Source organism: Equus asinus, chromosome 3 (assembly GCF_041296235.1).
Source record: "Equus asinus isolate D_3611 breed Donkey chromosome 3, EquAss-T2T_v2, whole genome shotgun sequence".
NCBI classification, from domain to species: Eukaryota; Metazoa; Chordata; class Mammalia; order Perissodactyla; family Equidae; genus Equus; species Equus asinus.
Genome location: NC_091792.1, coordinates 160,275,147 through 160,301,959, shown reverse-complemented (window position 1 = coordinate 160,301,959; position 26,813 = coordinate 160,275,147). Strand labels below are relative to the sequence as shown.

Genomic DNA, 26,813 nt, shown 5'->3' with positions numbered 1-26,813 from the left:
TACCAGCTGTCTTGTCTTAAATGAGTCCAGTGTCTTGGGTGGTGCTCTGAAGACAGAAGACTGAGAAGTGTTCAAATTTTATGCTTCCAGAGCAGCTATCAGTGTCCTAGAAATATTAGGGCTCTGATTTATTTAACCATTTACAATGCAATTTTCCATTTTCCCTTCTATTTCTTCTCCATGTGTAGCTCTTGGTCCAGTGTGAGCATAATGAGAGTTTTCTTACATTCAGTGGCCGAAGTTGGTAAGTCATTGTAACTGCTGTTTAGAGCTTTTATCAGACTGCAGAGGTAGCTCTGCTTTGGTGTAACCCAGATGTCACCTGGAGCCCCTAGAGCTCCTTAGAAGATTGCCTGAAGGTCTCCCTCCCAGGTTTACTCCCTACTGACAACATTGCTCATGTGATCGAAATTCAAAACAGCTGTTTTCTGAGATAATGAATTCACATCAGATGGATCAGATGTGAAACAGCTTTATATTCTCTTTCCACATTCCAGAGGTGCTGTGAATGGTTTTGGGGAAGTGGGGACGCAGGATGAGACTGAACAAATAGCTCCCAGGGTGAACAGTAGTAGAAATCCTGTAGGTTCTGTTCACTGGCCCCCTTCCCCCACCCCTTCCTGACCACTACCAGCCCCCACTGCACTCCAGGCCCACTGCTGTTATTCGTACACAAAAGGGCCTTTGTTTCCCTGGACCTGCCCTTTGAAAATGCAGATTGCCACCACAGCTCACCTGTAGGGAAACAGATGTCAGATGTCTGTGAGCCTGGGCTCCTCACCTCTGAAGCCCACATCTGCCCAGGTGAGATCTGGCCAGACAGCAACATAGCCTTTTATGAGTGTGTGAAGAAGTTGGTTAAGCATGAAGAAGTTGGTTCCTCAGCATGGTGTAAATCATTTACGTAGTAGTGTTTGGATGGTGAGTTTTAAACTGAAAATTATGAACCTCTGAGGCCTCTGCTAGTAAAAAGGAGGAGAGCCATGACAAAAATAATAGGAGGGCAGAGAGAGGAGAGTCTGCAAATATTCTGGAGTTTCTTGAGCCTAGTCCTGAGCTAGCTGTCACCTCCTCCCCTCCCTGAGGGAGTGCAGGTGGAGGAGGAGGTGGAATAGCAGTACGGGGGCCTCTTGGGAGGAAGACATGGCCCCAAGACAATCAGCCTGGGAGGATGAGGGATGTCCTCATAATGGAGGTGACATTTGAATAGGTTCCTGAAAGCTGAGAATTGGCCAAGTGAAGGAGGGGTGGGACAGGTAGTCTAGGCTGGGAAGAAGATGAGGTTAAAGGCATGGAGGGGCTGAAAGAGCAGCCAAGAAACAGAGGGTTGCTGTGGGAGTTGGGGGTGGTGAGTTTTGCAGGGCAGTGGGGGAGGCACCACTGCCCTGTCTGTGACAGGGTATTCAGGGTCCAGCACCTGGACTTTACCAGGGCCCATGGCTGCTGCTTCCCTCCCTCAGTGGGGACCAGAAACCACACAGGTAGCTGCAGCCGGCCCTGAGGGGTTTTGTTAAGCAGTGTCTGCTGAGAAAGATTTGATCCTTTTCAGAGGAAGGAAGATACAAGGACAACTTCAAAGAGAGTGGGGTAAAAGTTAAGGAGCCCTAAGCAATATGGTGGCTGTTAGAGAAACCCATAAACCCCGGGCAGGGGACTCAACTGAGGCTGGAGTGTTGGCTGCCTCTAGGGACAGAGCAGCTCCTCCCTGGAGAGTTTTGAACTACTGCTGTTTCTTGCCGGTGGGCTCTCCTGGGGATGGTGCCCTGCTCCGTAGATGCATGGGAAGTTGCTAACCTAGCTCCATTTCCAAAACTCCTCAAGCTGCCGTTTGATATAGAATCAGGCTTCTCTCTTGCCTGGGAAGGATTGGACTGGGTGGTGGATGCTCTTCAGTCTTGTGCACATCTCACCGATGCTGTCTAGTCCTTCCAGAGTTTCCAAGGACGGAAGACCTAGTAAGGAGTTATGGTAGTAATGGTATCTTCTGTCTGTGTTCAGTGCTTTTACATATATTATGTCACCTAACCCTTAGGACAGCTCTGTGAGGCTGCTCTGGTGAGGAAGTTTAGACTCAGGTCATCCAGTGAGAAGCAGGACAGGGCAGAGGGAAGAAGGAGCACAGAAACATAGGGAGCCAGGGTTAGTCAGGGCTGTACGGAGTGGGGACAGCAAGGTGACAGCCTCAGCCGGGAGGCTCTGTCTCCTTTGAGGAAGGCTGCAGGGGGCATAGTCTCAACTTGGCTTTCAGGGCCAGCCAGGTGAGAAGTGCTGGAGCATATTGTAACTCAGCAGCTTAAGGGTGTGGAGGAAAGGCTGGTTCAGAGAGTCTGAGCTGCCGATAGGCTGATTGGGAGCCTGAGCCTTTCAGAAGGCATGGCTCTCAGGCAGCTACTAGGAACAGGCTTTAAACGTTTTTGGTTCTTTGAGCTGTGGGAGGGTGATTGTTAGGGTGTGAACAACACTTGATAGTATCCTGAAAAGTTAGAGGCCAGATTTCCCAAAGACAGACCCGCTTTCCACAGTGGATAGAAACTTGGGAAACTGAGCGTCTTTGGGCTGAGAAACAAAAGGGCTCAATGAGGCCAAACACAAATCCAAGGAAGATTGGGCTGTAACGTCTGGTTAAAAGAAAGGGTTTCCAGCTAAATCCTGGCCTGGACCAGAGGCTTCTATAGGGTTGTGTGTTATGTACTTTTGATAGACTCATAGTTTGATATAACAAAAGTTTTGCTTTATAGAATTTGTATTCACTGTGTTTGGGTGATTTCTCTTTAAAGACTGAGTGTTCTGGAATCTCACGTTTTGAAAGGACATAACCTCAGATCTGTTCACTGGCCTCCTACTCTACTTAATGAGTTGAACTAGTCCCATGTGAACCTTATATTTTTCTTGGTGAAATCATATCAGTCAGGAGCTCATGTGACTGTTTTCCCCTGGATACCCTCAGAGAAAGCGTCGTGGCGGGACAGTAAATTCTAGACAAGCCCAGAAGCGAACTCGGGAAGCAGCCTCCACCCCTGAGATGGCCTTGGAAGCAGAACCCATAGAACTCGTGGAAAGTGGTAAGATCACCAGGGACACCGTGACCATGGGGTGGTGCAGTGTGCACAGACATGGGTGAGCATGCGCGCTGGAGCCACTTGGTCCCCAGCAGTGCCCCCATCAGCCAGGGGACCTTGTGCAAGTTACACAGCCCTCTGAGCCTCAGTTTCCTCATCTGAAACTGGGGCTAATACTAGTACCTGCTACGTAGAGTTGTCAGAAGGCTGAAGTAAGTCAGTAACATAAAACACTTAGCATAGTGCTTGGCAGATAACATTTACTCTCCAGGGTTAGCTTATGCCAGTGTCTTTATAAGACCTGCACAGACTCACCTACCGTTCACAACTTAAAGCTAAAGTGAGGAAGAGCTGCCCTCTTTGGTACCCTAAGACCTCCATGGGTTGGTTGGTTGTTTGTTTCAAAGATTTTATTTTTCCTCCTTCTCCCCAAAGCCCCCCGGTACATAGCTGTATATATTTTTAGTTGTGGGTCCTTCTAGCTGTGGCATGTGGGATGCTGCCTCAGCGTGGCTTGATGAGTGGTGCCAGGTCCGTGCCCAGGATCCGAACCAGCGAAACCCTGGGCCACTGAAGCAGAACATGCGAACTTAACTGCTTGGCCTCGGGGCAGGCCCCCCTCCGTGGGTTTTGAAAGGGCCGATTAGCGGAGCTACCCATTTGGCCTTCTGGGAATGCACAGGAGACTGCCATGGGACTTTTTCTATTTGAAATTGTGTCTCCACTTTGCTTCGCCTTGTTAAGTACATAGCTTTCCTCCTCTCTTTTTCATTAAGACAAAAAATTGTCCAAGAAAGCAAACTTGTTGCCCTAGCTGCCTGTGTTAGAGAGAGTTTGGTATAGGCAGAAGCTAGACTGGATTTTTCCCCTTCTGCCTGCTCAGGGAAGTGGCAAACAGCCTGAATCGAGTCCCTTTGCTCTGCATATATTGAGATTGTTTTTGTTACTGTAATGCCTAACACCTGCCATTTAAACAGAAGCAACTTGCTCTCGGCCTTAGCACCATCTTCCTAAAGAGAAGCAGCTTGTCTGAGAGAGATGTCATGGGCTCTTCAGAGTAGTGAAGTTGTCAGTATTGTCTCTGTGGTCTCTGAGTTTCACTTTTAACCATGAATTCCTAAAAGCCTGGTGGCTGAGACCCTGGCCCACTCTCTCGATTAAGTTATTTTGTATAAATTGCATTGGATATTTCTTATATATTGTGGGTTTTATTCCTGTGAAACTTTTAACACAAGAAAATAAAACATGTTTGAGTATGCTAAATGTATTTACATGTCACTTTCCCAAAACATATTAAACAAATACTATTTCTAAAAGTCCTGTTCTCATAGTTTTTGATGTTAATAATAGAGGCAAAAATGGTTGTAAATCTTTTTTCACTTATATATGGAAGTTGTATTCTGCCATGCGTTCCCACCTTCCAGACATAAGTGCCCATAACTGTTTGGCACACATCCTTTCCCCTTTTGTCCACCCAAGTTAGGAAGCGCTTGAGACCTAAATGGAGACTAAAACCTAACTAATGAAGGTGCAGAGCTAAGCATGACTTGAGGTCTATGGGTGAATGTAAGCCGCCAGCTTCCCCTGCTGGAGGAGAGCAGAGATGTCAGGTGGGTCCATCCCAAAGAGAGAATCCCTGAGCCGAGCATGCCTGATCCTTTCCTCAGACGCCCCCCACCCCCAGGTAAGTTGCTGCCTCTGCCCTGTGAAGGAGCAGGGTGGGCATGGAGGCCTAGCCGTGTAGCAGTGTGAGGCCACAGGGGTAGAGGTGTTCACATGCACATAAGACCTCTCCTCAATGGTATATTTGTAAAAACTACACTGCCGCTCACAGCAAAATTCTGAAAGAGTATTCATTGGCTGTTACCCCTGAAAAAGGGATTGGTCCTAATGCTCTTTGCATTCTGCACTTCAGGGGTATGAGTTTCTTTGTAATCATATTAATGAAGCTTAGAGCAGTATGCATTTACTTTCCTCCTAATGCTGTTAAAATGCTTTATTTTGAAGCTGGTGACGAAATAGTGGACCTCACCTGTGAATCTTTAGAGCCTGTGGTTGTCGACTTGACTCACAATGACTCTGTCGTGGTAAGTGTTGGAGTGTGAGAGTTGGCACTTTCTTGGCTGTGGGTCCCTGGCCAGCACCGACGTCTGAAGGCCTTGGTCACAGGTTATGGCTTTTGCTGAAGAAACTCATGCATTCAGTGACTGGAGCCCAAGATGGGAAAGGTTTCAGGAAAATCATTTGTTGTGGCTTTGTTGCCTGTGGACAGTATATCTATGTGACCCTGACCTTTCCACAGCTGGCTCAAAAGCCATTTGGGGAGAACTCTGAGGCCCCCATCTCTCTTTTGTCTCTGATTCTACACTTTACGTCAGCTGTGTGACCTTGGGCAAGTTACTTAGCCTCTTTCATGTAAAATGGGGATATGCCATCCATGTCGATAGAGTATTGTGAGGATTAAAAGAGATCCTGTATTTGAGTGCCTGGCACCTAGGATGGTGCCCAGTAGATGTGAGTTTACACTTTCATAGCTGGTGGGAATGGAAATATTTGCTCAGCACAGCCAGTGGGAAATCTCTTGAGTTCCAGAAGCAGCTGCCTTGGAGGATGCAGGTATCCTGCATTGCCACCTGATGCCTTGGTTGTGTTGTGACTAGGGAGGACGGAGCCTGGGAGGTAGCTTATGCCCCCTTCCCATGGCACTAATTATGGACTCTGGGAGGGAGTACATATACCCAATGTGTGGCCCTCAAGGAAGGAGACCTGGTCTGGTCAGAGGATAAGTTGAGGAATAGATCTTGTGGACCTGCTCCACAGTGCACAGGTGCACACCTGTGCATGGGTCTGGGAGTCTGATGAGCCCTTGGACCCGAATCCTAAGGATGCATTTCCCTCTCTGGAGGATGCCTCTTGAGTACCTTTTGATATAGTGTGCAGTTTGTGGAGTGGAAGTGTTGACATTTGACTATGTTGGGCAAGTGGGAGGTAGGTGCTGCTGAGGACTGTAGTACAGTGGGGCGAGTCAGAGTTGCTAGTGGCTGAGTCTTCCCTTGGCCTTGGGGCCTACTGGTCTTGGGTTATCCTGACTGTTTTGAATTTCAGAACAGAATTGCACTGAGAAGCATCAAGACTTCTTTAAAAGAGGAAAAGGGCAAAGACAGGTAACTGTCTTGATAGATTTAGAGATTTAGACTCTGGTCTTGGTTGGAAACCACTGGGCTGTCCTGTTGTGTGTCTGTCCTTTCATGGGCCCCCCTCACACCTCCATCTCAAAGGAAAGGCAGCTGCTCTTGCCAAGCTATTAAACCACCCTCAACAGATCATGGATGAATGCTCAGGTGGAACATTGGCTCCCACATGGGAGCTGGTAGTTTCCCTGGAGATGGGTTAGAACTTTATGGGATAAGTCAGAGTGGGTTTAGCCACAAGTGTTCCCTGCCAGGATCTGATGAGTGTATTTTCTGAGGTACATATATACAGACTGGCGTTGGTGCTAGTTCCTGTGTGGATCTGGAAAGATAGCTTAATTTGGTACCTTAGCTAAAGCCTGTATTCTGGTTACTGATTAACACTTAAAAGGAGTGCCAAGTCTTTATTTTCTCCAATCCTCAGTGTCCACCTATAGTGTGCCAGGTCCTGGGGAGATAACCAGGATTCTGCTCACAAGACCTCACTTCCTGCCCTCAAGGTGACAATGCTTGCCTTCTGTTGGGTGACAAACTGACATCACAACGTCCCCTTCCATGCCTTGGTTTTGTTTTGATGACTAGACTCCTCTTGCTACGTGGCCTTCTTCCATAGCTTTCCTACCTTCTTGTTTCCCCACGCATGGAGTGTCATCCAGAGACACAAGGACAGGAATGTTGGAATTGGGAGAGCTGTCCTGGGAGTGGGTAAATAGCCATAAGGCAGGCAGATAGATAAAGGGGAAACTGGCTTGGGAGGCAGGAGTCCTGGGTTCTGGTCCCAGATGTACTGGTCAGTTTGATCAGAGGACTTATCTTACTGTGACCTCATTGTTTCCAGCCGTAAAATACAGTCACGCGCCGCATAATGACATCTTGGTCAACAACACCGCATGTTTGAAGCTGGTCTCATAAGATTATAACGGAGCTGAAAAATTCCTGTTGCCTAGTGATGTCATAGTCGTCGTAATGTTGTAGTGCAGCACATTACTCACATGTTTGTGGTGATGCTGGTGTAAACAAACCTATGCTGTCAGTCGTACGAGAGTATAGCACATACAATTATGTACGGTACATAATACTTGATAATAAACGACTGTTACTGGTTTATGTATTTACTATACTATGCTTTTTATCATCATTTTAGAGTGTACTCTTTCTATTTATAAAAAAAATTAAAACAGTATGCTGTGTTACGCCAGCAGCAGCCTCATACATCTTGTGCTTACCGTGTCTCTTGTTTGCATCATTTTCTCTTGTGCTTGATTTAATCTCATCTTGTTTTGTTCATTATGGCCCCTAAGCGTACAAAATCCACTGCTAATGTTGCCAGTAAGAGGCCACGTCGAGTGATTGACCTGGAAACGAAATTAAAAGTGATTAAGGACTACGAAGGTGGAAAATCAGTGATGGTTATTGCTCGCCAGTCAGGCATGTCCCATTCCACCATAGCTACGATCTTGAAGAATAAGAATAAAGTGATGGAAGCTGTTAAAGGATCTGCTTCATTGAAGGCAACTAGACTAACAAAAATTCGAGAAGGGCCTATATCAGACATGGAAAAACTTCTGATGACCTGGATTGAAGACCAGGTACACAAGCGAATCCCTCTCAGCACCATGATGATCACTGCCAAAGCAAAAAGTTTGTTTGCAATGTTGAAAGAAAAGGCTGGACCTGACTACGATGTTGAATTTACTGCCAGCTCTGGGTGGTTTAAACGATTCAAGAATCGGTATTCATTACATAACGTGAAGATGAGTGGTGAGTCTGCAAGTACTGATGTAAAGGCAGGGGAAGAACTTATGGAAACTCTAGAGCTGGTTCCTGAGGAGTTGGCTAAAGAGGAGCTGGAACTGGAGCAGAAACGCATAGCTGAAGAAGAGGTAAGAGAAAAGGAAACTGTGGGAGAAGAGGAGGAGGAATCCCCAAGAAAATTCACAGTGAAGGGTTTAGCAGAAGCTTTTACAGACCTCAGCAAGCTCCTTAAAAAGTTTGAAGACATGGACCCCAATACCGAAAGGTTTTTGTTAATAGAGAGGAATGTTCATAGTGCATTATCTGCTTACAAGCAAATCTATGATGAAAAAAAGAAACAAACCAAGCAAACCACCGTGGATATATTTCTGAAAAGAGTGACGCCTCCTCAAGAAGAGCCTCAGGCAGGTCCTTCAGGAGGTGTTCCCGCGGAAGGCCCTGTTATCACAGGAGAGGACAGCTCCATGCGTGTTACTGCTCCTGAAGACTTTCCACAGTGGGACAAGATGTGAGCATGGAAGACAGCGACGATGATCCTGACCCTGTGTAGGCCTAGGCTCACGTGTGTGTTTGTGTCTTAGGTTTTAATGAAAAAGTTTAAAAGGTAAAAAAGAAAATTAAAAATTTTAAAAATAGAAAACTTACAGAATAAGGATATAAAGAAAGAAAATATTTTTGTACAGTGTACAGTGTGTTTGTGTTTTAAGAAAAGTGTTGTTACAAAAGTCAGAAAGTTAAAAAGATTTAAAAGTTTGTAGTTAGAGTAAGCTGTTAATTATTGAAGAAAGAAAATATTTTTTAATAAGTTTCATGTAGCCTAAGTGTACAGTGTCACAGAGTCTGCAGTAGCGCACGGTGATGTCCTAGCCTTCACATTCACTCACCACGCACTCACTGCTCACCCAGAGCAACTCCCAGTCTGCAAGCTCCATTCATGGTAAGTGCCCTCTACAAGTGTACCATATTTTAGCTTTTATACCATATTTTTACTGTCCCTTTTGTATGTTTAGATTTGTGTAGATACATAAATGCTGACTATCGTGTTACAGTTGGCCTATAGTATTCAGTACAGTACCATGTTGTACAGGTTTGCAGCCCAGGAGCATTAGGTTATACCATGTAGCCTAGGTGTGTAGTGGGCTGTACCATCTAGTTCGTGTAAGGACCCTCTGTGATGTTCACACAATGACAAAATCACCTAATGATTCATTTCTCAGAACATATCCATGTTGTTAAGTGGCTAGTGACTATAATTGTTTTGGACTTAATAACACTTCTTACTCTCATCATTCTCCACCTTTTGTTGTTGTTCATTTTAGTAAATCCAAATGCCAGTTTTTAAATTTACAGTGAGAAATACACCTGAGGCTGAAGTACTCACTACCTACGCAGATCTACTGGGAAACCTCGTAGTATTAACTCAGGACAAGGGGCATCTATTAGATGAATTAAAGTTCACGGTGACCTCAGGCCCTGCCTGCAAGAGAGTGTGAAATGGGTAAATGTATCCATTCCCAAACTGAGGTTGATCTTACCAGTTCCACCAGAATCTGGGATAGGCTAAGTGTACCACACTTGAGCTCTGCTCAGAAGTAGCTCTGGAACCTTAAAGCAGGACCCAGGGATGGTTTCAGAGCTGCTGTGAACCCTCTTCAGACTAGATGAGAACCTCTTCACAGACTCTGGTTTTTCCAGCTCACTAAGGAATCCAAAGCCCCCAATGAATTAGGAGAGATAAAAAATGCTATAAGATGCAATGAGACTTTGTACATCCATAGTTTGATATTTTTCCTCAAAATTAACTTTACTTTTGGCATTGCATATCCAAAAAAGGTCATCACTCTTGGGTCCCAGGGTATGCATATCTTTGATTTTTACTAGATTAATGCCTGACTGTTTTCCAAAGAGGTTGTACCACCACTTGACTCTTAGCCAGTGTGATGGTTGCCTAGTGGTATCCCATTGTGTTTTAATTTGTGTTTTCCCGATTACTGTTGAAATTGACATCTTTTTATGTTTATTGGTCGTTCATTTTCCTCTTTTGTGAACTGCCTGTTCAAATCTTTGTTGTTTTAGTTTTTTTAACCCACATGTTGTATATACAAGTTTTAAAATAGCTGAAGAAATTGAACAAAGCAACCTTTTTGTCTTTTTTTAATAGTGAATCTTTTTTCCTACTCATTTTTCCATTGGATTATCTGCCTTGTCCTGTTGTTGTAGGTATTCTGTATAAATGAACCTGCCAGTAATTCTGTTTCGTATCTTCTCCCCAGATGCTTGTCTTTTCTCCTTTTGGTTTATGTGCAGAGGTTCTTAATACAGTTGAATTATCAGTTTGTTGAAGAAAATCCTATATAGGAAAAATACGTTTCTGTATTCTAAGTTTTACTGTTTTGCCTTTCACATTTAGGTCTGTAATCCACATAAATTGACTTTTGTGTATTTTTCGAGAATGGGGATCTTTCAGGCCTCTCGTGAAGTTTTATACTGTTCCTTGTAGTGGTTTTGCACGTCTTTCATTAGATTTGTTCCTAGGTATATAGTATTTTAGGATGCCATTAAAAATGGTATTTTAAAGTTTGGTGTTGTTTTTATTATTTGCTAATATAAAGAAATGCAGTTGAGTTTTATCGATTTTCCTTTTTTTAATCTAGCAATTCTGAATCTGTGTATCTTTTGGATTTCTGTGTACAAGGAACAAGTTTTGGTTCTTTGCTATTTCCTTTTTTCTTGCCTTAATGCACTGGCTAAAAAATTCAGCACTGGCCGAGTAAAAATGGTGACGGTCATGAACACTGTTGTCTCATTCCAAATCTGAAATAATTCTTTCAAAGTTTTACCATTACATAAGATCTCTGCTATAGGAGTCTCTTTTGTTTCTTTAAACACTTTATCACATTGGAGAAATTCCTCTCTGTTTTCTGTTTGGCTACAAGTTTCATTGTGAATCAATGAGAAATTTTAACAATTCCATCTAATGATAATTTTTCCCCTTTCCTATGTTAAAGTGGAAAATTACATTGGTTTATAGTGTTAAACCAATTAAACATTGTAGTGACATTATCTGTTTATATATTGCTAGATTCAGTTTGCTACTATTTGGTATCTGATTTTTCCGTCTGTGTTTATGAGTAAGATTGATTGGTCTGTAATTTTTCTTTTGTACACATTCCTTATAGGGTTTTGGTATCAGAGTATTGGTATCTTTATAAATGAGTTGAGCACCCTTTTTTCCTGTTCTCCAGAAGATTTTGTAAGATTGGAATTATTTCTTCCTTGAATCTTCCGTAGAACTCTACAGTGAAAGTACCTGACCTAGAGTTTTAATGAGTTTTGGTAACTACAGTTTTTAGGAATTTATCGATTTCATCTAAAATTTTCACTTTTATTGGCGTAAATTTGTTGATAATATTTTATGTTCTGTGGAATCTGTAGTGATGTCTCCTTTTTCATTTCTCACACTGGTTATTTGTGTTCTCTATCTTTTTAAATTAGTATTGCCAAGGCTTTATTGGATCCTTCATTTATTGATTTATTCTTTATTTTGCTTTTTCTAACATTGGTTTTCATCGTTTCTTTTTTATTCTTTTTTTAAAGATTTTATTTTATTCTTTTTCTCCCCAAAGCCCCCCAGTACGTAATTGTATATTCTTAGTTGTGGGTCCTTCTGTTGTGGCATGTGGGGTGCCACCTCAGCATGGCTTGATGAACAGTGCCATGTCCATGCCCAGGATCCGAACCAGCGAAACCCTGGGCTGCCACAGCGGAGCACACGAACTTAACCACTCAGCCACAGGGCTGGCCCCATTTCTTTTCTAATAAATGCATTTAAGATTATATTTTCTTTAGCTCTATCCTGCAAGTTTTGTTATTAGTATTTCACAATCCAACATATTTATCAAATTTGTATTTTTTAACTTCTAAACATATGGGAGCTTTCTTTTTTTAAGATACTGATTCTTTGCATTATTGATCAGAAACTATGTTTTGTGTGTTCTTTGAAGTTTGCTGAGACTTGCTCTAAGCCTGGCCTGCACAGGGTGGCTGGCTTCCACTAAATTACCTTTCCCCACGGCTCCTGCCTGGGCTTTGATTTCTCTGTGAGGCTTTGGGAAGTAGGCTTTAATTTTTCAAGAATCTTCTATGCTTTTTTCCTCTGGATTATTATACTTCCTTCACTTTTGGTTGGATAATTTTTTTGATACCTCTTAAAGTATGTATGTTTTACCTTGTTTTTGGTTGTTTTCACTGGGAAAATTGATGGAAATACGGGCCTGCCATTTGTTGGAAATCTCTGCTTATGTTTTCCATCCTTCTGCTTTCTGACCTGGTTTAATAGGTGAATTAAAAATTTCAGGCTACTTTTCATGAGCATTTGCAGTATGCCAGTCTCTGCTCTGGCTAGAAATGATGAACTGATAGAAAAGAGACTTGTTCCTCTCTTTAAGAAACTGAGTCTTTAAGGGAGAGGTTATTGAAAATGTATTTGCTGGAACTATTTTCCCTCATTGAATTTCAAAAGATTGTTCCTTTTAAAGTCAAGTTGGTTTCCTGGAATCTTTTTTGGTCTCTTTCCATAGTGTACTAACGAATCATGCTGTTTATGTTATACTCTGTACCCTGCCTGGTTTTTCATTTATGAAACTATTGAAAGGGTCTGCTTGACCGCAGCTCCCTGGCGGGTGGGGACAGAGCCCTGTCCATCTCAGGGAGTAGTAAAGGGCATGAGGGGCACACAATGACTGTTAGAATGAGTGAACCAGTGTAATTATATATGAAGAAAGACGAGCTCATCATGCCCAAGACTTGGGGGAACAGCTGTACATAGAATCTGACATGGATTACCGACTTAAGGAGAATGTTAATGTCCGCACCAGTCTTCCTGGTATTCCTGGCAATGCTACAGTAAGAGTAATCTGTAATTGGATCATATGTGCAACTACTGGGTCTAAAGAGTAGCCTTTTGTGGGCACAGTGGTTGGAGATGGCTGTTTTTTCCAGTGAAACAATGTGTGATGCTGAGTGAGAAGGTCATCTAAAGCGAGCAGCTGTCTGTGCTCTCGGCTGGGTGAACATTCTTAGAAGTGCCAGGGGTAAGCTTGTGTGGAGAGGACCCCAATGATTCCTGCCACTTGGTTCTGTCCCGTTGTTTCACCCAGGCTTATTGCCACAGTCCTGGAAGCCACCTAGAATGCCAGGCGTTTTGTCCACTAGTAGAGGAAGGGCTTGTCCTCCACCGACCAGGAGCCTGTGACATGGGTGTCTGCACTTGGAGGTTTTCGGAGGCTCACCTATGCTTCCGAAACTCAAAGGGGGCTTTGGGTGGCCGACTTGGAGTCAGAGTGCCCAGGTGTGAAAGGAAGCAGCACCAGATGTGCCTGCTGCAGGCTCTTCATTCTCCAGATGTCTCCACTTGTTTCTAAATGCGCTGACCTGTGGTTTATTCCGTAGTCAGAAAAATAGAAGCCAGACTAAAGGTGAAGTGGAATGTGTGGGTCTGATCTTGAGCCAGCTCGCCACAGTACTAACTCAGCTGTTCAGACCAGGGGACTGGTGAATTGGGTTGTTTTGATTTGGAGTTTTCTTTCTTTTAATGGCCTCTCAGCCAGGTGAGAGCCTCCAGAGCTTGTGTTGTTCCTGTTTCCGCCTGTGCACTCCTGCAGTCGACGTTTCTGAAGCCCTCATACTCTTCACCCTGCTGCCGTCTCTGTGCCCAGCAAGCACTGTGCCATCTGCAGGGTTACAGCCATGAGGAAGGACGTTCCAGAGCGTTTGCAGACACCTGTGGGGATTCCAGAATTTGACATGGCTCAGCTGCTGGAGGGAACGCCAGTGATAGCGTCTCCTGTCCGTCAGCTAGGAGGTGGCACAGGGGCGTGGAAAGGGCATGGAGCTGGGAGGCCATGCTGTGGTGCCATTCTTCTGCCCTTTGGGCAAGAAGCCTCATCTCTGAGCTCTACTTCTATTGAAGAATAGGGGAAAGTCACCACCAGTTAGGGAGGCTCTCTGGCCAGCATGTCTTCATTCGTGCAGTAGTAATGTGTGGAGCAGCGGCACACATCGTGGGCGTTGAGACTAGGGAGCATGTGCACCTCCCTGGGGCTCTGTGTTCAGTTCTGGCCCTGAGTCTGGCACTGCCAGAGGCGAGCTGGGTCTGACTCAGAGCCTGGGAGACCCACCTCCCACACACTGGTTACTGGGGAGCCAGCAGTGTGACACTCGTTCCAGGTGTATCTAGATCTAACCAGTGGTCCATCTTGACAAAGGGAGGTGAAGGCAGTGCTGGAGGTCTGGAAAGCCAGGGTCATTCTTGCCAACAGCAGAATTTCCTTCTGATCCCGGCCAAATTCAGAGCTCCCTCCCCTTTTCTAGACTTCATATGCACAGCACCTTCTGCCAGCCCAAGCCTTTCTTCCAGTAAATATGGTCCTGATGATAAAGTTGACTGTCCCCTAGTTTCATAGTGTGATTGTGTCTTTCTTTTGTGTTAGTCTCCTTTTTAAAAGAGGGCCTTCAGTAGCCCCACGTGTGGGTTACGTTCTCATCTGCAAAATGAAGATCTTTACGTTCAGACCTTCTTCCTTCCTGAGATGGCCATCTGTCCGTCAGGGTTCGGGTTGGAAAACTTAATCCACTCTAGTTGTTCTGAAGCAGAAGTGGGTTTTAATATATGTGAGGAGTTGCTTCATGGTGTTGAAAAGGTTGGAGGAACAGGTTTCTAGGAATAAGTCCAACATCTCAGCTTTGACCCACTGTGGGAGCCACTACCTGCACTGATCTCTTTGGTTTCAAGGAAACACTACCACAGCCCCTTGCCAGGGAGGAGGGACGTGGGCTTAGGACATTGCATGCCCCCAGCTGTATCTGCCGGCAGCAACACCTACAGTAGCTGGAATTGGCCTCCACCTTCCTGCCCTCCAGATAGCATAAGTGTGTCTCATTGAGGGAGTTTAGTTCATGTCCAGAAACCCTGCTGCAAGGGAGTCACACTAGAGAGTTTAAACTTCCCACCTCTGCAGGGCAGGACAGTGTGCCCAAAGGAGGCAGCCCCCATGCCCCCTGCCGTGCCCCTGCCATAGGTGTCAGCCAAGGAGAGGTGGGCAGCAGGGCTTTCAGCAGCAGTCATGAGAGCTTTTCCGAAGTAGTCACACACGATGAGCAAGAGGGAAAGGATGTGCTGTTTGTGATACCATAGACAGACAGGTAGTAGTAACTCAGTGGCAGAGCTGAAGTCACCTGGTTTGAAACTGTTAGAGCAGAATTAGCCTTACTGTGAGTTCTGAATAGTCAGGCAGTGGGCTTGTCAAGTTCTCATTAACTTTTGGAGGCCTCAAGAACACAATTGAATTGATCTCAGTCCTTGGTGTATGTCACTCTCATTACTCCCTGCATGGCCTGTTTTTGTTTGTTACTTATTTTTGATAATGTATTAAGCACTGCACACCCTGTTCCCAATAAAGGCTCCATCTTTGGCAATAGCCTACATGGAGTAAGATTCTCTTGCTGGCTGTGTCGGCAAGGAGAGCATGTGGAGCTAGTCATGGGCTCTGTGTCCCTGGTGCCCTGTGGTGTAGTCGTTGTCTCATTTAGTCCTCACAACACAGTGGTGAGCTCTGGGCACTGGTGCCTCTGTTTTTCAGAAGAGGAAGTTGCCAGCTCCTGGAGGGTAAGTAACTTCCCCAGGTCACACGGCCAGCAGCTCCCAGAGACTCACTAAATGCCTGGGGGGCTGGAGCACAGCACTGCAGCTGCTGGGAGGCAGAGAGGTCTGGGGTGGGCCTGTCTGGAGAGAAGAGGCGTGTAGGCCTGCTGCAGCTGGGCACAGGCAGGGCCCTCTCCTTGGACCTGTCCATGCCGTGTGGGGCTTGGCTGGTCCCCTAAGGACTTTGCATTTGAAACAGGAAATCCTTCAATTTTATCATTTAAGAGTTTTTAAAAATACAGAATATTTTATGTCAAACTGATTGTGTCTTTCTTTTCTGTTTTTCTCCTTTTTAAAAGATTGTTGACGGTGAGTGGTTTCCTCTCCTTTGTCAGTGGGTTTGGATGGAGAACTGACGTGGGTGAGGGGTGCATGTGCAGGCGTTGCCAGACCCATGGGTGCAGGAACGCCAGGTGGGAAGACACCTGTGGTAATGCCGGGTCACCGGCCTTCAGTCAGTCCTCTGAGCCTACTGAGGAGACTTCACCCCTCTTGCTGAGCTACAGTCCCACTGGATTTTGGAGAAAGCTGGCTGCCTTAGACTGTACCCACAGCTCTGGCACCTGTTCATGGCAGCAATGGGGGCTTCTCCTGGGAAGACAGGAGGGTGGCTTCTGAGGAGCTGGGGAGGACCTTCTGGGGTATGGCTGGGCATGGTAGCCGACTGTTCCTCCCTGGGGTGTGAGACTGGCCTTTCCCAGGTGGCAAGGAGGGTGGTGAGGGTGGTCCATTGGGAGGCCCCTGCCCTGAACATGGACTCACACCTTAGAAAGGAGGCGGCCAAGGAGGAATGCGAGGAGGCTACGCCAGGACCACGCTGACAGCTGTGTTGTGAGCAGTGATGACGAGGAGCTGTCCAGGGATAGAGACGTGTATGTGACCACCCATACTCCGAGAAACACCAGGGAAGAGGCAGCTACGGGACTCAGGTACCAGCCTGCCCACCACCCTGCTGCCACCATGCTGGGGACAAGCTCCCTCACCAAGAAGCCTCTGGCCATGTGGGACACTGTTGGCCCCCTGGAGTGGGAGTCGTCCTCTTCCCCCTTCTCCATTTCTCAGTGGAGAGGGTGGGGCAGGGGGCACGGTATTAAAAAAAACTGGACCTTCAGCAAGTGCTGTGAGCCGTCGGCTTGAGAAGGGCTTGTCAAAGCATCTGCCCAGAAGCTGGATGCAAGTGGGACCAGAGCTGTGCTTAGCTTTGGATCACTCCCACCATGACCAGGGTGTGCCGGGCACTGGCAGGGTGGGTGTGAATAGCCCCAGGTTGGTGGCACACTCCACCACCTGATGTGAAGAACAGACCCAGTGGCCCCCAACCTCCTGCAGTAGGAGTGCTTGAGGCGTGCTAGCACATCCCTGCCCCAGACAGGGAGGCTGGAAGAGGGGACGTGGGGGAGCATAGGCTGGGGGAATGGGGGTGGACAGGGTGACTCAGGTTGTCTGCATCTTCTCTTGTTCCCATCTCTCTCCTCCCCATTCTCATGGCCTCCCCACCACAACCCCTCGGGGCAGCCGGCTTCCTGTAAGTCTCCCGGGTGCCTGTGCTAAGGCAGAGTCAGAGGAGGCTCTTGTAGGGAATATGGGCTGCTTATATGAAACCACTTAGAGTGAGTGATTGAATGTTTGAGTTTGCTGAGGAACTGACGTGAAGCACTGTGATTTTAGGCCCTCTGGTACTGTCAGTTGTCCGATCTGCATGGACGGGTACTCGGAGGTAAGCAAACCCAGCTTGTCTTCCCTGCTCCTGGTTTCCAGACTGCTTCAGTGAGAGAATTAGATGAGAGAGAATCTTCTCATTAGGTGGGATTTGACAACTTCGTTCTGTAGTCACCTGAGCTGGCACATGGCTTGTCACACATTTGTGCGTGAAGGGAGAATGTGCCAACTTCTTGGGCCCTGCAGCCTTCAACTCAGGCCTATGTTCCCTGGGTTATTTGTGCAAGTTGGTCAGCCCTGTGTGTTCTCTGTCCTGGCCTAAGTAGGAGAACTGTCGCCCCTGAGCCCTCCAGGACTGCCCCACCATGTGTCCACACAGCAGCCCTGGATCTCACTAGGCCTATGGGTTCACGTGCCTTAAGTCCCTCAAACTGTTCTTGCCCGGAGACTGGCTCCTGCCTCTGCTTTTAGCTTCAGAGACACCACGGGTACTTGCCTGACTGAGACCTCAGAGCAGATGTTGTTGGTCCTGCAGACCGTCTCCCTGCTTTTCCCGCTGCAGCCCGTGGCCTTGCATTCCCTCTCACTCATCGTTTTGTGGATGGTCGGGAGTGGGATTCTCTGGGGACTGCTGCTCTGGGACAAGGGTAAACATGAAGGCTGTTCCTTTTTATATTTTCTAGATTGTGCAGAATGGACGTCTCATTGTTTCTACAGAATGTGGCCATGTCTTCTGTAGCCAGTGCCTCCGTGATTCCCTTAAGAATGCTAACACTTGCCCAACTTGCAGGAAAAAGATCAACCACAAACGATACCACCCCATTTATATATGAAGTGTTGAGAGCTGCTTAGGAGAGATGGATGGACAGGCAGCCAGCTTGGCTGGGTTCTCCACACAGCCTTACATAGGTTATCTGCCTCCAATTTCCTGAGCTCAAAGACTATTTTCAGAACCAACATCTGATATGTAAACTTTTCCCTTGTTTCCAACCCCCTCTTGGATCCTTTCATTACCTCCGGTGTGATGCTGTGGGGCTGGAGCCGGGACCCTCCCAGGCCAGGGTCTGTATCTCTGCTCCTCTGGGTGGTCCAGTTCCAGGGTAGGAGGGAGGGAGTCAGGCACATTGGAATTGAGAATTGTGGTTCCAGCCTCTTTCTGGAACCTGCACGTTTGCCAAGAAATTTTTCCCCATTTGGAAAGTTTGCCCCTGCTTCCTATTGGCGGTGTCGTCGAGGGGCTGGCCCTGGCCAGAGAGCGGAGCAGGTCCGCCCAGTTCTCCCAGGCGTGCTACCTCGTCCCCGGCGTCTGCCCACCACAGTGACCAAGCCAGACATGGTCCATCTGGCCCGAGGATCCCAGGTGCCAGCACGGCCCCAGAAAGACCAACCATTGGACTTGTTTTCTTCCCTTGAGAGTCAGAGGTCACCTGTGATTCTGCCTGCACCTTAGCATTGATGTGCAGGGATTTCTCCAGATCAAGAGAACCTCTGCAGGGCAATCCCCAGTTTCCTGAGAACGAAATGTGCAATAAAGCCCGTTCTTTGCCTCCTTTTCAGCAGCCCAGGGGATGTAGCACTGTTAGTGTCCCCTCAGAGGCCTCATGTTGCCTGTGGAGCAGTGCCTGTCCCACCCCATCTTGTTCACCACCTGTTCTCAGGAACTTTACCCATGCCCCAGAGTTCTTCACCTGGCATAGGCCATGCAAGGTAAACAGGGCAGGCACATGGTCAGGTGTCCTCTCTCTTTTCTGATAAAATCCATCCTGTGTTTGCCATATGTCCTCTGGTCCTCAGTCCCCACTGCCTAATGTCTACTCAAGCATAGATGCTGGGAAGTGGTGGCAGTAATTGTGGCCTTATCAGCCACCCGTGTCCATGCTGTTGCCCAAGTTACAGCTGCCCTGTGTTTCCAAGAGCTTGGCCCACCTGACTTGGCTGGGCGCTGCCTTGGCTTTCTCACCCGCCCCCACCAACTGACATTCATTTCAGAAGCTGCTCTTTGGGCTTTGGGCTTTGGGCTGCTCTGTAGGTTTTAGGTGGCAGAGTCTGGTGTCCTCTCCTCTCCAAGGGGCCCAGTTAGCACCCTCTGTTCACCTCCACAAGGGTGTGAGAGCCTCAGGTCCTCGAGGGGGCGACAGGGTGGTGCAGCCTGCCCCTAACAGCACAGGGCTGGGGGTGGCTAGTAGGGGAGGGGCCTCGCATTGCCAGCCTGCCTCCAACTCCTTCCTCAGAGGGCTTCAAGCCAAACCAACAGCCTTTTCATGTGAAACATCTTTAGAGTGGAAAAGGGGCCTCCTCTGGCTTTGCTAGCAATAACTGACCTTCAGTTTACCCTTCTGAAGGAGCAGGAACTTGGCACAGAATTCACTTTAAACGGGGCTGAAGGAGTGTTCCTCCTCTATGTGAAAAGAAAATCATTTTACTCTTCATTTTGACTTTTTGACTGTTGGGCTCACTTCCAGTTAGTTTGAATGAAAGTACTAATTTTCTACTTGGAGTTGAGGAGGGCAGGACATCAGTTTTCATCAGTGTGATGTGCGGTGTGTCTGCCTTCCGGTTAGACATCATTGCCATGAAGTTCCTGCTGGGCTTCATGGAAACACTGTTTTGTTTCTGATGATACCCAGACTTCAGGAGCCAAGATGACCACGCAGCCAAAACCTCTTAAGTTTTATGCTTAAGGACAAATGATTGATCATAAAAGTTATATTCCTTCATACTAAATTGGGAAAAAATGTTTAGTTTCTAGTATTCAGAAACTGCGAAGTAGGAAAAGGTTGATATGGAAACAATCCCTTTCCCTTCCTCAATGTACATAGTTCAAATCTTTCTTTGTTACATTTAAACTATATCCGTGTATGTCAGTCTGTTTTGGACTCCTCTGCTAGTGTTACAGATGGAAATAAAACCATTAATTTGAATCAAATATCTTTTTCATACATTCATTTGCTCTCTGGGATCAATATCCCCCACCCTTTGCCCAAGGTCTGTGATTCCTGTCTGCCTCATGATGAGTGTATTTTGCGTCAGTGTACGGACCCAGAAACCAGTGGGTGAGAAGCCATCCTTGGAGCAGAACCACAGCTCCACGCCCTGGAATCCCTAATTGAGCAGAATCTTAACCTCAGCCCTAAGAATCGAGGTTGCTGTGGGGTTGTCTGCTCAGTTTGGCCAGCACCAGCACAGGAGAGGAAGCTCTGAGCAGCATGGACTCAGATTGACCTGGGAATCTGGCAGTACAGCCTCCCTGGCCCCAGCACTCAGGCATGGGAGCGGGGGCCCGGGAATGCATGGTGTGCCAGTCAGGGTCCCAAGTGAGCAATGCCGGGGAAGCAGAAAAGGGGGAATGGGCTTGGGATTCCCAAGAGTAGGTGATGGCAGAGCTTGCCCTGTGCCTCCCTGCCCTTCTCTATGCATGTTGAGTGGTCCCTAGAGAGAGAAAAGGCTAATGTGTTGGGTGCCTGGGGCTCAGGCAAATGACAGTGCTAACTTTGAGAGGCCAACCTTCTGTTGGAGACATTGTTCAAACGCTGCTTCCTGTGTGTTTGCCACACTCCTGGTACGATGCTGGGCTCTGGTGAGTACTGAGAAACCTGGCTACATCACTCCTGGCATGTACATTCATTGAGGGAGACTGTCCCCCAGGCCAGTGGAAAATCTAAACTGGTGAGGTACGGGAGTCGAGAGCAGGAGGGGGCGCTGAGTTGCAGTCCTCAAGGTCCAAAAAGTTATCTAGGGGAAGAGGAGAGGAAAAGGTCCAAGGGCGTGTGACAGCTGCTGAGAGAGACCTCCCTCCTGCACAGTAGGTCCTGCATGAGGCCTGACGGTGTGCCTGACCAGACACTTCCTGGGTGGCCATGCAGGGCCTGCAGAGTCCTTAACCCTGGTCCTGAAGCCAGGAGTCAGATGCGGCCTCCCTCCCAGGCCAGCCCAGAGAGGAGAGGAGAGCCTACGATTGGGTTGGAAGCTGCGGATGCACAGGCTGGCTCTGACCAAAGGGGCGCCTGAGGCTGGCGACAGAAGGGTTGTTTCCAGGTTTCTTAAGATTTCTGAAACTTAAATGCTGTCTGTCTTAACTACATCTTTTTTGTTGTCATAGAAATTTAACTTGTTTTTGCATATTGTGTGTCTAGTATCCTTGCCAAAGTCTCATTCTAATTTTGATTTTTGTTGAACTTTCTACATTCACATCTGCATCATCCGCATTGAACTGCTCCTTCCTAATTCTTGGAACTTTCTTCTTACCTTGCTGTTACCTCCAGTACCTCTATTACTGGTAGATGGTGTTGGTGAGCATTTTCACCAAGAAATAGTTAGCTAGAGGTTCTTGTTTTGTTTTTTGGGGTTCTTTTTGGTGAGGAAGATTGCCCCTGAGCTAACATCTGTGCCAGTCTTCCTCTATTTTGTATGTGGGATGCCACCATGACATCGCTTGAGGAGCAGCATGTGGGTCCACACATGGGATCTGAACCTGCGAACCCTGGGCCACCGAAGCAGTGTGTGCGAACTTAACTATGCCACGGGGCTGGCCCCAGTGTGGGTTCTTGTTAGATAACTATCAGGTAAAGGAAGTTCCATTTCCAACCAGGAGGTAGGAATTTGTCTTTTATTTTTGTTTTATTTCATCACAAATGGGTGTCTGACCTTACCAGTTCTTTTTCTATTGTGACATTATAGGATCTTCCCCCTTTAGTTAATGGAGTGTTACATTATTTGACTTTTTTCGGTGTACACCAGCCTTGCATATCTTCTAAAAATCCACCTTGTTCATGATGTTTTGTCTTTGTATATGTTGCTTACTTTATTAGGCCAATATTTTTTGAGGGTTTTTTAAAATCCATGTTTATGAGTTGCTGCCTATCATTTTCTTACACCGTCTATGTTGGGTGTTGGTTTCGGTAAGGCTGGTTCCCTACAATGACACTAAGGAATATTCTCCCTGTACCCTGAGTCGAATTAGAGCTATTGTTTTAATTAATGAAAGATTTTAGAATACTGTTTCAGTATTTTTTAATGTATGAGAATAATTCACATTTTTAAGTCAGTTTTTTAAGTTACAGTTTTCTGGGAATTTATACTTTTCGTCTCTACAAGTTTTCGGCATAAAGTTGTTTATAATATCCTCTTATAAACTAATTGATCTCTGCAGCATCTTTTTATCAATATTAATTTATGCCTTCCCTTTTATTTTTACTGAGTTTTGTCAGAGACTTGTCAATTTCATATTCTGTATATGTTAATTCCAGTGTCCAAAGTCTTTGTGGGTCCTACTCTGAAGTGTGTTTTTCCTGCTGGCTCTCACTGATGATGACTTCCTTCTTTGTGTGTTTTATGAACTTTTTTCTCCTTTACTTTGAGCCCATGTCAACTTGGCACATTATCTGACAATTCTTTGAGACCTGGATTGAAGGTGGGTTTCTCCAGAAAGTATTTGCCTTTGCCTTTATGAGATATTTAAGGTTGTTACCAACTCAAGGCCACTATATTTGTTTGTTACACTGTGAAATACAGCACACAAAAAAGCACACTTCACTGAATTACCTCAAAAGTACAGCTCAATTAATTACCATAAAGCAAATGGCCATGAAACAACCAACTGCAACAAGAAACAGAACCTTGCCAACAGCTTTGAAGCCCCTTGTCCTACCTCCCAGCCCATACACTCTGCCTTCTTCCACAAGGTAATTGCTGTTCTGACTTTTATGGAAATTACTCCTTTGACTATAATTACAGTTTACCAAAACACACAACCCTAATCACATAATTTAGTTTTGCCTGTTTGAACTTTAAATAGATGGGGTCATTCAATATGTATTTTTTGAAGGGGAGGTTGCCTTCTATTGCTCACTATGTGTATGAAATTCACTCACATTGTGTAGTTTGTTTATTTTCCTTGCTGTATAGTATTTCATTAGATGAGTATGCTTCAGCTTATCCATTCTTTCAGTCACTTAACTTTCTTGGCTATTAATAGCCAAAAGTGAAGATTCTGTATGTCTCTCTTGGTGCACTTTTGCTCATATACTTGTTAGGCATATACTTAAGTATGAAATTACTGGGTTATAGGGTATGAACATTCAAGAAAACTCTCAAATACTTGGAAATTAAACAACACGCTTTTATTTTTTTTAAAGATTTTATTTTTTCCTTTTTCTCTCAAAGCCCCCCAGTACCTAGTTGTGTATTGTTTAGTTGTGGGTCCTTCTGGTTGTGGCATGTGGGATGCCGCCTCAGCATGGCTTGACGAGCAGTGCCATGTCCGCGCCCAGGATCCGAACCGCCGAAACCCTGGGCCGCCGAAGCAGAGTGTGCGAACTTAACCACTCAGCCACGGGGCCGGCCCCCAAACACCACACTTTTAAACAACCAATGGGTCAAAGAAGAAATCACAAAGGAAATTAGAAAAATATTTTGAAAGGAATGAACATGAGAACACAACATACCAAAACCTCAGGGGTGCAGTGAAAGCAGTGCTTAGGGGGATATTGATAGCTATAAATATCTACCTTAAAACAAGATTAAATCAGTAACCTAATTGTATGCCTTATGGAACTAGAAAAAGAAGAGCAAACTAAACCCAAAATGAGCAGAAGGAATGCAATAATAAAGATCAGAGCAGAGATAAATGAAAAAGAGAAAATCAAGGACACCAAAAGTTAGTTCTTTGAGAAGATCAACAAAATTGACAAACTGTTAGCTAGATTGACTAGGAACAAAAGAGAGAAGACTCAAATAGATCAAGAATGAAAGGACATCACTGAACTTCATAGAAAGAGGATTATAAGAGACATCTGTGAACACCTATATGCCAGCAGACTGGATAACCTACATGAAATGGACCAATTCCTAGAAGCACGAACTACCAAAACTGACTCAAGAACAAATAGAAAATATGAGTAGACCTATAAGAAGTGAGATTGAGACATTATTCAAAACCCTAACAAAGAAAAGCCCAGGACCAGATGGCTTCACTGTAAATTCTATCAAATACTAAAGAAAGAATTAACACTAGTCTTTTTCAAATTCTTCCCAAAAAAATTCAAGAAGAAGAGGGCACACTTCCTAACTCATTCTATGAGGTCAGTATTATCCTGATACTGAAGCCACTAAAAGACACTACAGGAAAAGAAGACTGCAGAGTAATATCTCTTATGAATATAAATGAAAGAAATCCTCAACAAAGTGCTAGCACTCCAACTTAAGCAGCATATTTAAAGGATTATACACCATGATCAAGTGGATTTTTCTCCAGGAATGCAGGAGTGGCTCAACCTATGAAAATCAATGCTATATACCACATTAATAGAATGTAGGGAGAAAAAATAACATGATCATCCTGACTGATGCAGAAAAAGCTTGACAAAATCCAACATCTCTTCATGATAAAAACACTCAACAAACCAGGAATAGAATGAAAGTGTCTCAACATAATAAAGCCCATATATGAAAAGCCCACAGCTAACATTCTCAGTGGTGAAAGACTGAAAGCTTTACCCCTGAGATCAGGAACAAGGCAAGGATGCTCACTTTCATCACTTCTATTCAACATAGTACTGGAAGTTATAGCCAGAGGAATTAGACAACAAAGAAAGAAAAGTCATCCAAATTGGAAATGAAGAAAGGAAAGTATCTGTTTGCAGATGACATGATCTTCTATGTATAAAACCCTAAAGAATCCAAAATACACACAACTGTTAGAGCTTAAAAATGAATTCAGCAAAGTTGCAAGATACAAAGTCACAAATCAGTTATACTTATATACAATATCAATTAAAATCTGAAATTAAGAAAATTCCATTTTCAATAGCATCGAAAAGAATAAAATATGTAGGAATAAATTTAACCAAGTAGGTGGAAAATTTTTCACTGAAACATCACTGAAAGAAATAAACCTAAATAGAAAGACATCCTGTGCTCATGAGTTGGAAGAGTTGATATTAAGATGGCAATATTACCCAAAGCAATACACAGAATCAACACAGTCCCTACCAAACCCCAGTGGCAATTTTTACAGAAATGGAAAAACCTATCCTAAAATTTTTATGGAATTTTAAAGGACCCAAGATAGCTAAAACAATCTTGAAAAAGAACAAAGTTGAAGACTCACTTCTCAATTTGAAAACTTATTATAAATGTACAGGAATCAAAACAGTGTGGTGCTGGGCCCGGCTCCGTGGCCAAGTGGTTAAGCTCGCACGCTCCGCTGCGGCGGCCCAGCGTTCAGATCCTGGGCAAGGACATGGCACTGCTCGTCAGGCCACGTTGAGACGGCGTCCCACATCCCACAACTAGAAGTACCAGCAACTAAGATATACAACTGTGTACAGGGGGGGTTGGGGGAGATAAAGCAGAAAAAAAAAAAAAAGATTGGCAACAGTTGTTAGCCCAGGTGCCAATCTTTAAAAAACAAACAAACAACAAAAAACAGTGTGGTGCTGGCATAAGGACAGACATATAGAGCAATGGAATAAGATTGAGAGCCCAGAAAGAAACCCTCACCTCTGTGATCAAATGATTTTCGACAAGGGTTTCAAGACCATTCAATGAAGAAAGAAAAGTGTCTCTAACAAATGGTACTTGGAAAATTGGATATTCATATGCATAAGAATGAAGTTAGATTTTTAAGCCATATGCAAAATTAGTGTAAAATGGATCAAAGAACTATATTTAAGAGCTAAAACTATAAAATTCTTAGAAGAAAACAGAAGCAAACATTCATGACCTTGGATTTGGCAATAGTTTCTTAAATATGACACCAAAAGGAAAAATGGATAAATTTGACTTCATTAAAATTAATTTTTGTGCATCAAAGGACATTCTTAGGGGCTGGCCCCATGGCCCAGTGGTTAAGGTTGTGTGCTCTGCTTCCGCGGCCCAGGGTTGCGCTGGTTCGGATCCTGGGCACGGACATGGCACCGCTCATCAAGCCATGCTGAGGTGGCATCCCACATGCCACAAGTGGAAGGACACACAACTAACAAATATATACAACTATGTACCAGGGTGCTTTGGGGAGAAAAAGGAAAAATAAAAAAAATTTTTTAAAAAAAGGACACTCTTAAGTGAATGAAAAGACAACCCACAGAATGGGAGAAAATATTTGCAAATCTGATAAGGAACTAATAGCTGGAATATATAAAGTTCCCCTACAACACAAGAAGAACAAAAAAATGAGGAAACCCAATTTAAAAATTGGCAAAGGACTGAAATAGATATTTCTCCAAAGAAGAGATATAAATGGCCAATAAGCACATGAAAGGAGCTCAACGTCATTAGTCATGAGTGAAATGTAAATCAAAACCACAAAGAGAAGGCTACTTCACACCCATTAAAATAGCTTTTATCAAAAACACAGAAAATAAATGTTGGCAAGGATGTGCAGAAATTGGAACCCTTGTACATTGCTGGTAGAGATATAAAATGATGAAGTTGCTCTGGAAAACATTT

The 26,813-nt window shown here is 45.1% G+C and overlaps 1 protein-coding gene across 8 annotated transcripts in view; it reads left to right on the top strand.

The window, feature by feature from the left end:
• RNF4 (ring finger protein 4) overlaps positions 1-20,292 on the top strand; it is a 34,085-nt gene extending 13,793 nt beyond the window's left edge. For 3 of the 8 annotated variants that reach the window (XM_014829703.3, XM_044767951.2, XM_044767950.2), the window contains exons 3-5: positions 2,948-3,062; positions 5,067-5,146; positions 7,552-9,294. In XM_014829703.3, the coding sequence (XP_014685189.1) occupies positions 2,948-3,062; positions 5,067-5,146; positions 7,552-8,517 (1,161 nt within the window). In that variant the 3' untranslated portion in view covers positions 8,518-9,294. Of the gene's footprint in view, positions 1-188; positions 245-2,947; positions 3,063-5,066; positions 5,147-7,551; positions 11,430-16,006; positions 16,017-16,476; positions 16,637-17,375; positions 17,425-18,049 lie in introns of those variants that run through there. The other 5 variants (XM_014829704.3, XM_070506398.1, XM_014829705.3 and 2 more) reach the window with 4 other exon arrangements.
• The last annotated feature ends 6,521 nt before the right edge of the window (positions 20,293-26,813 follow it).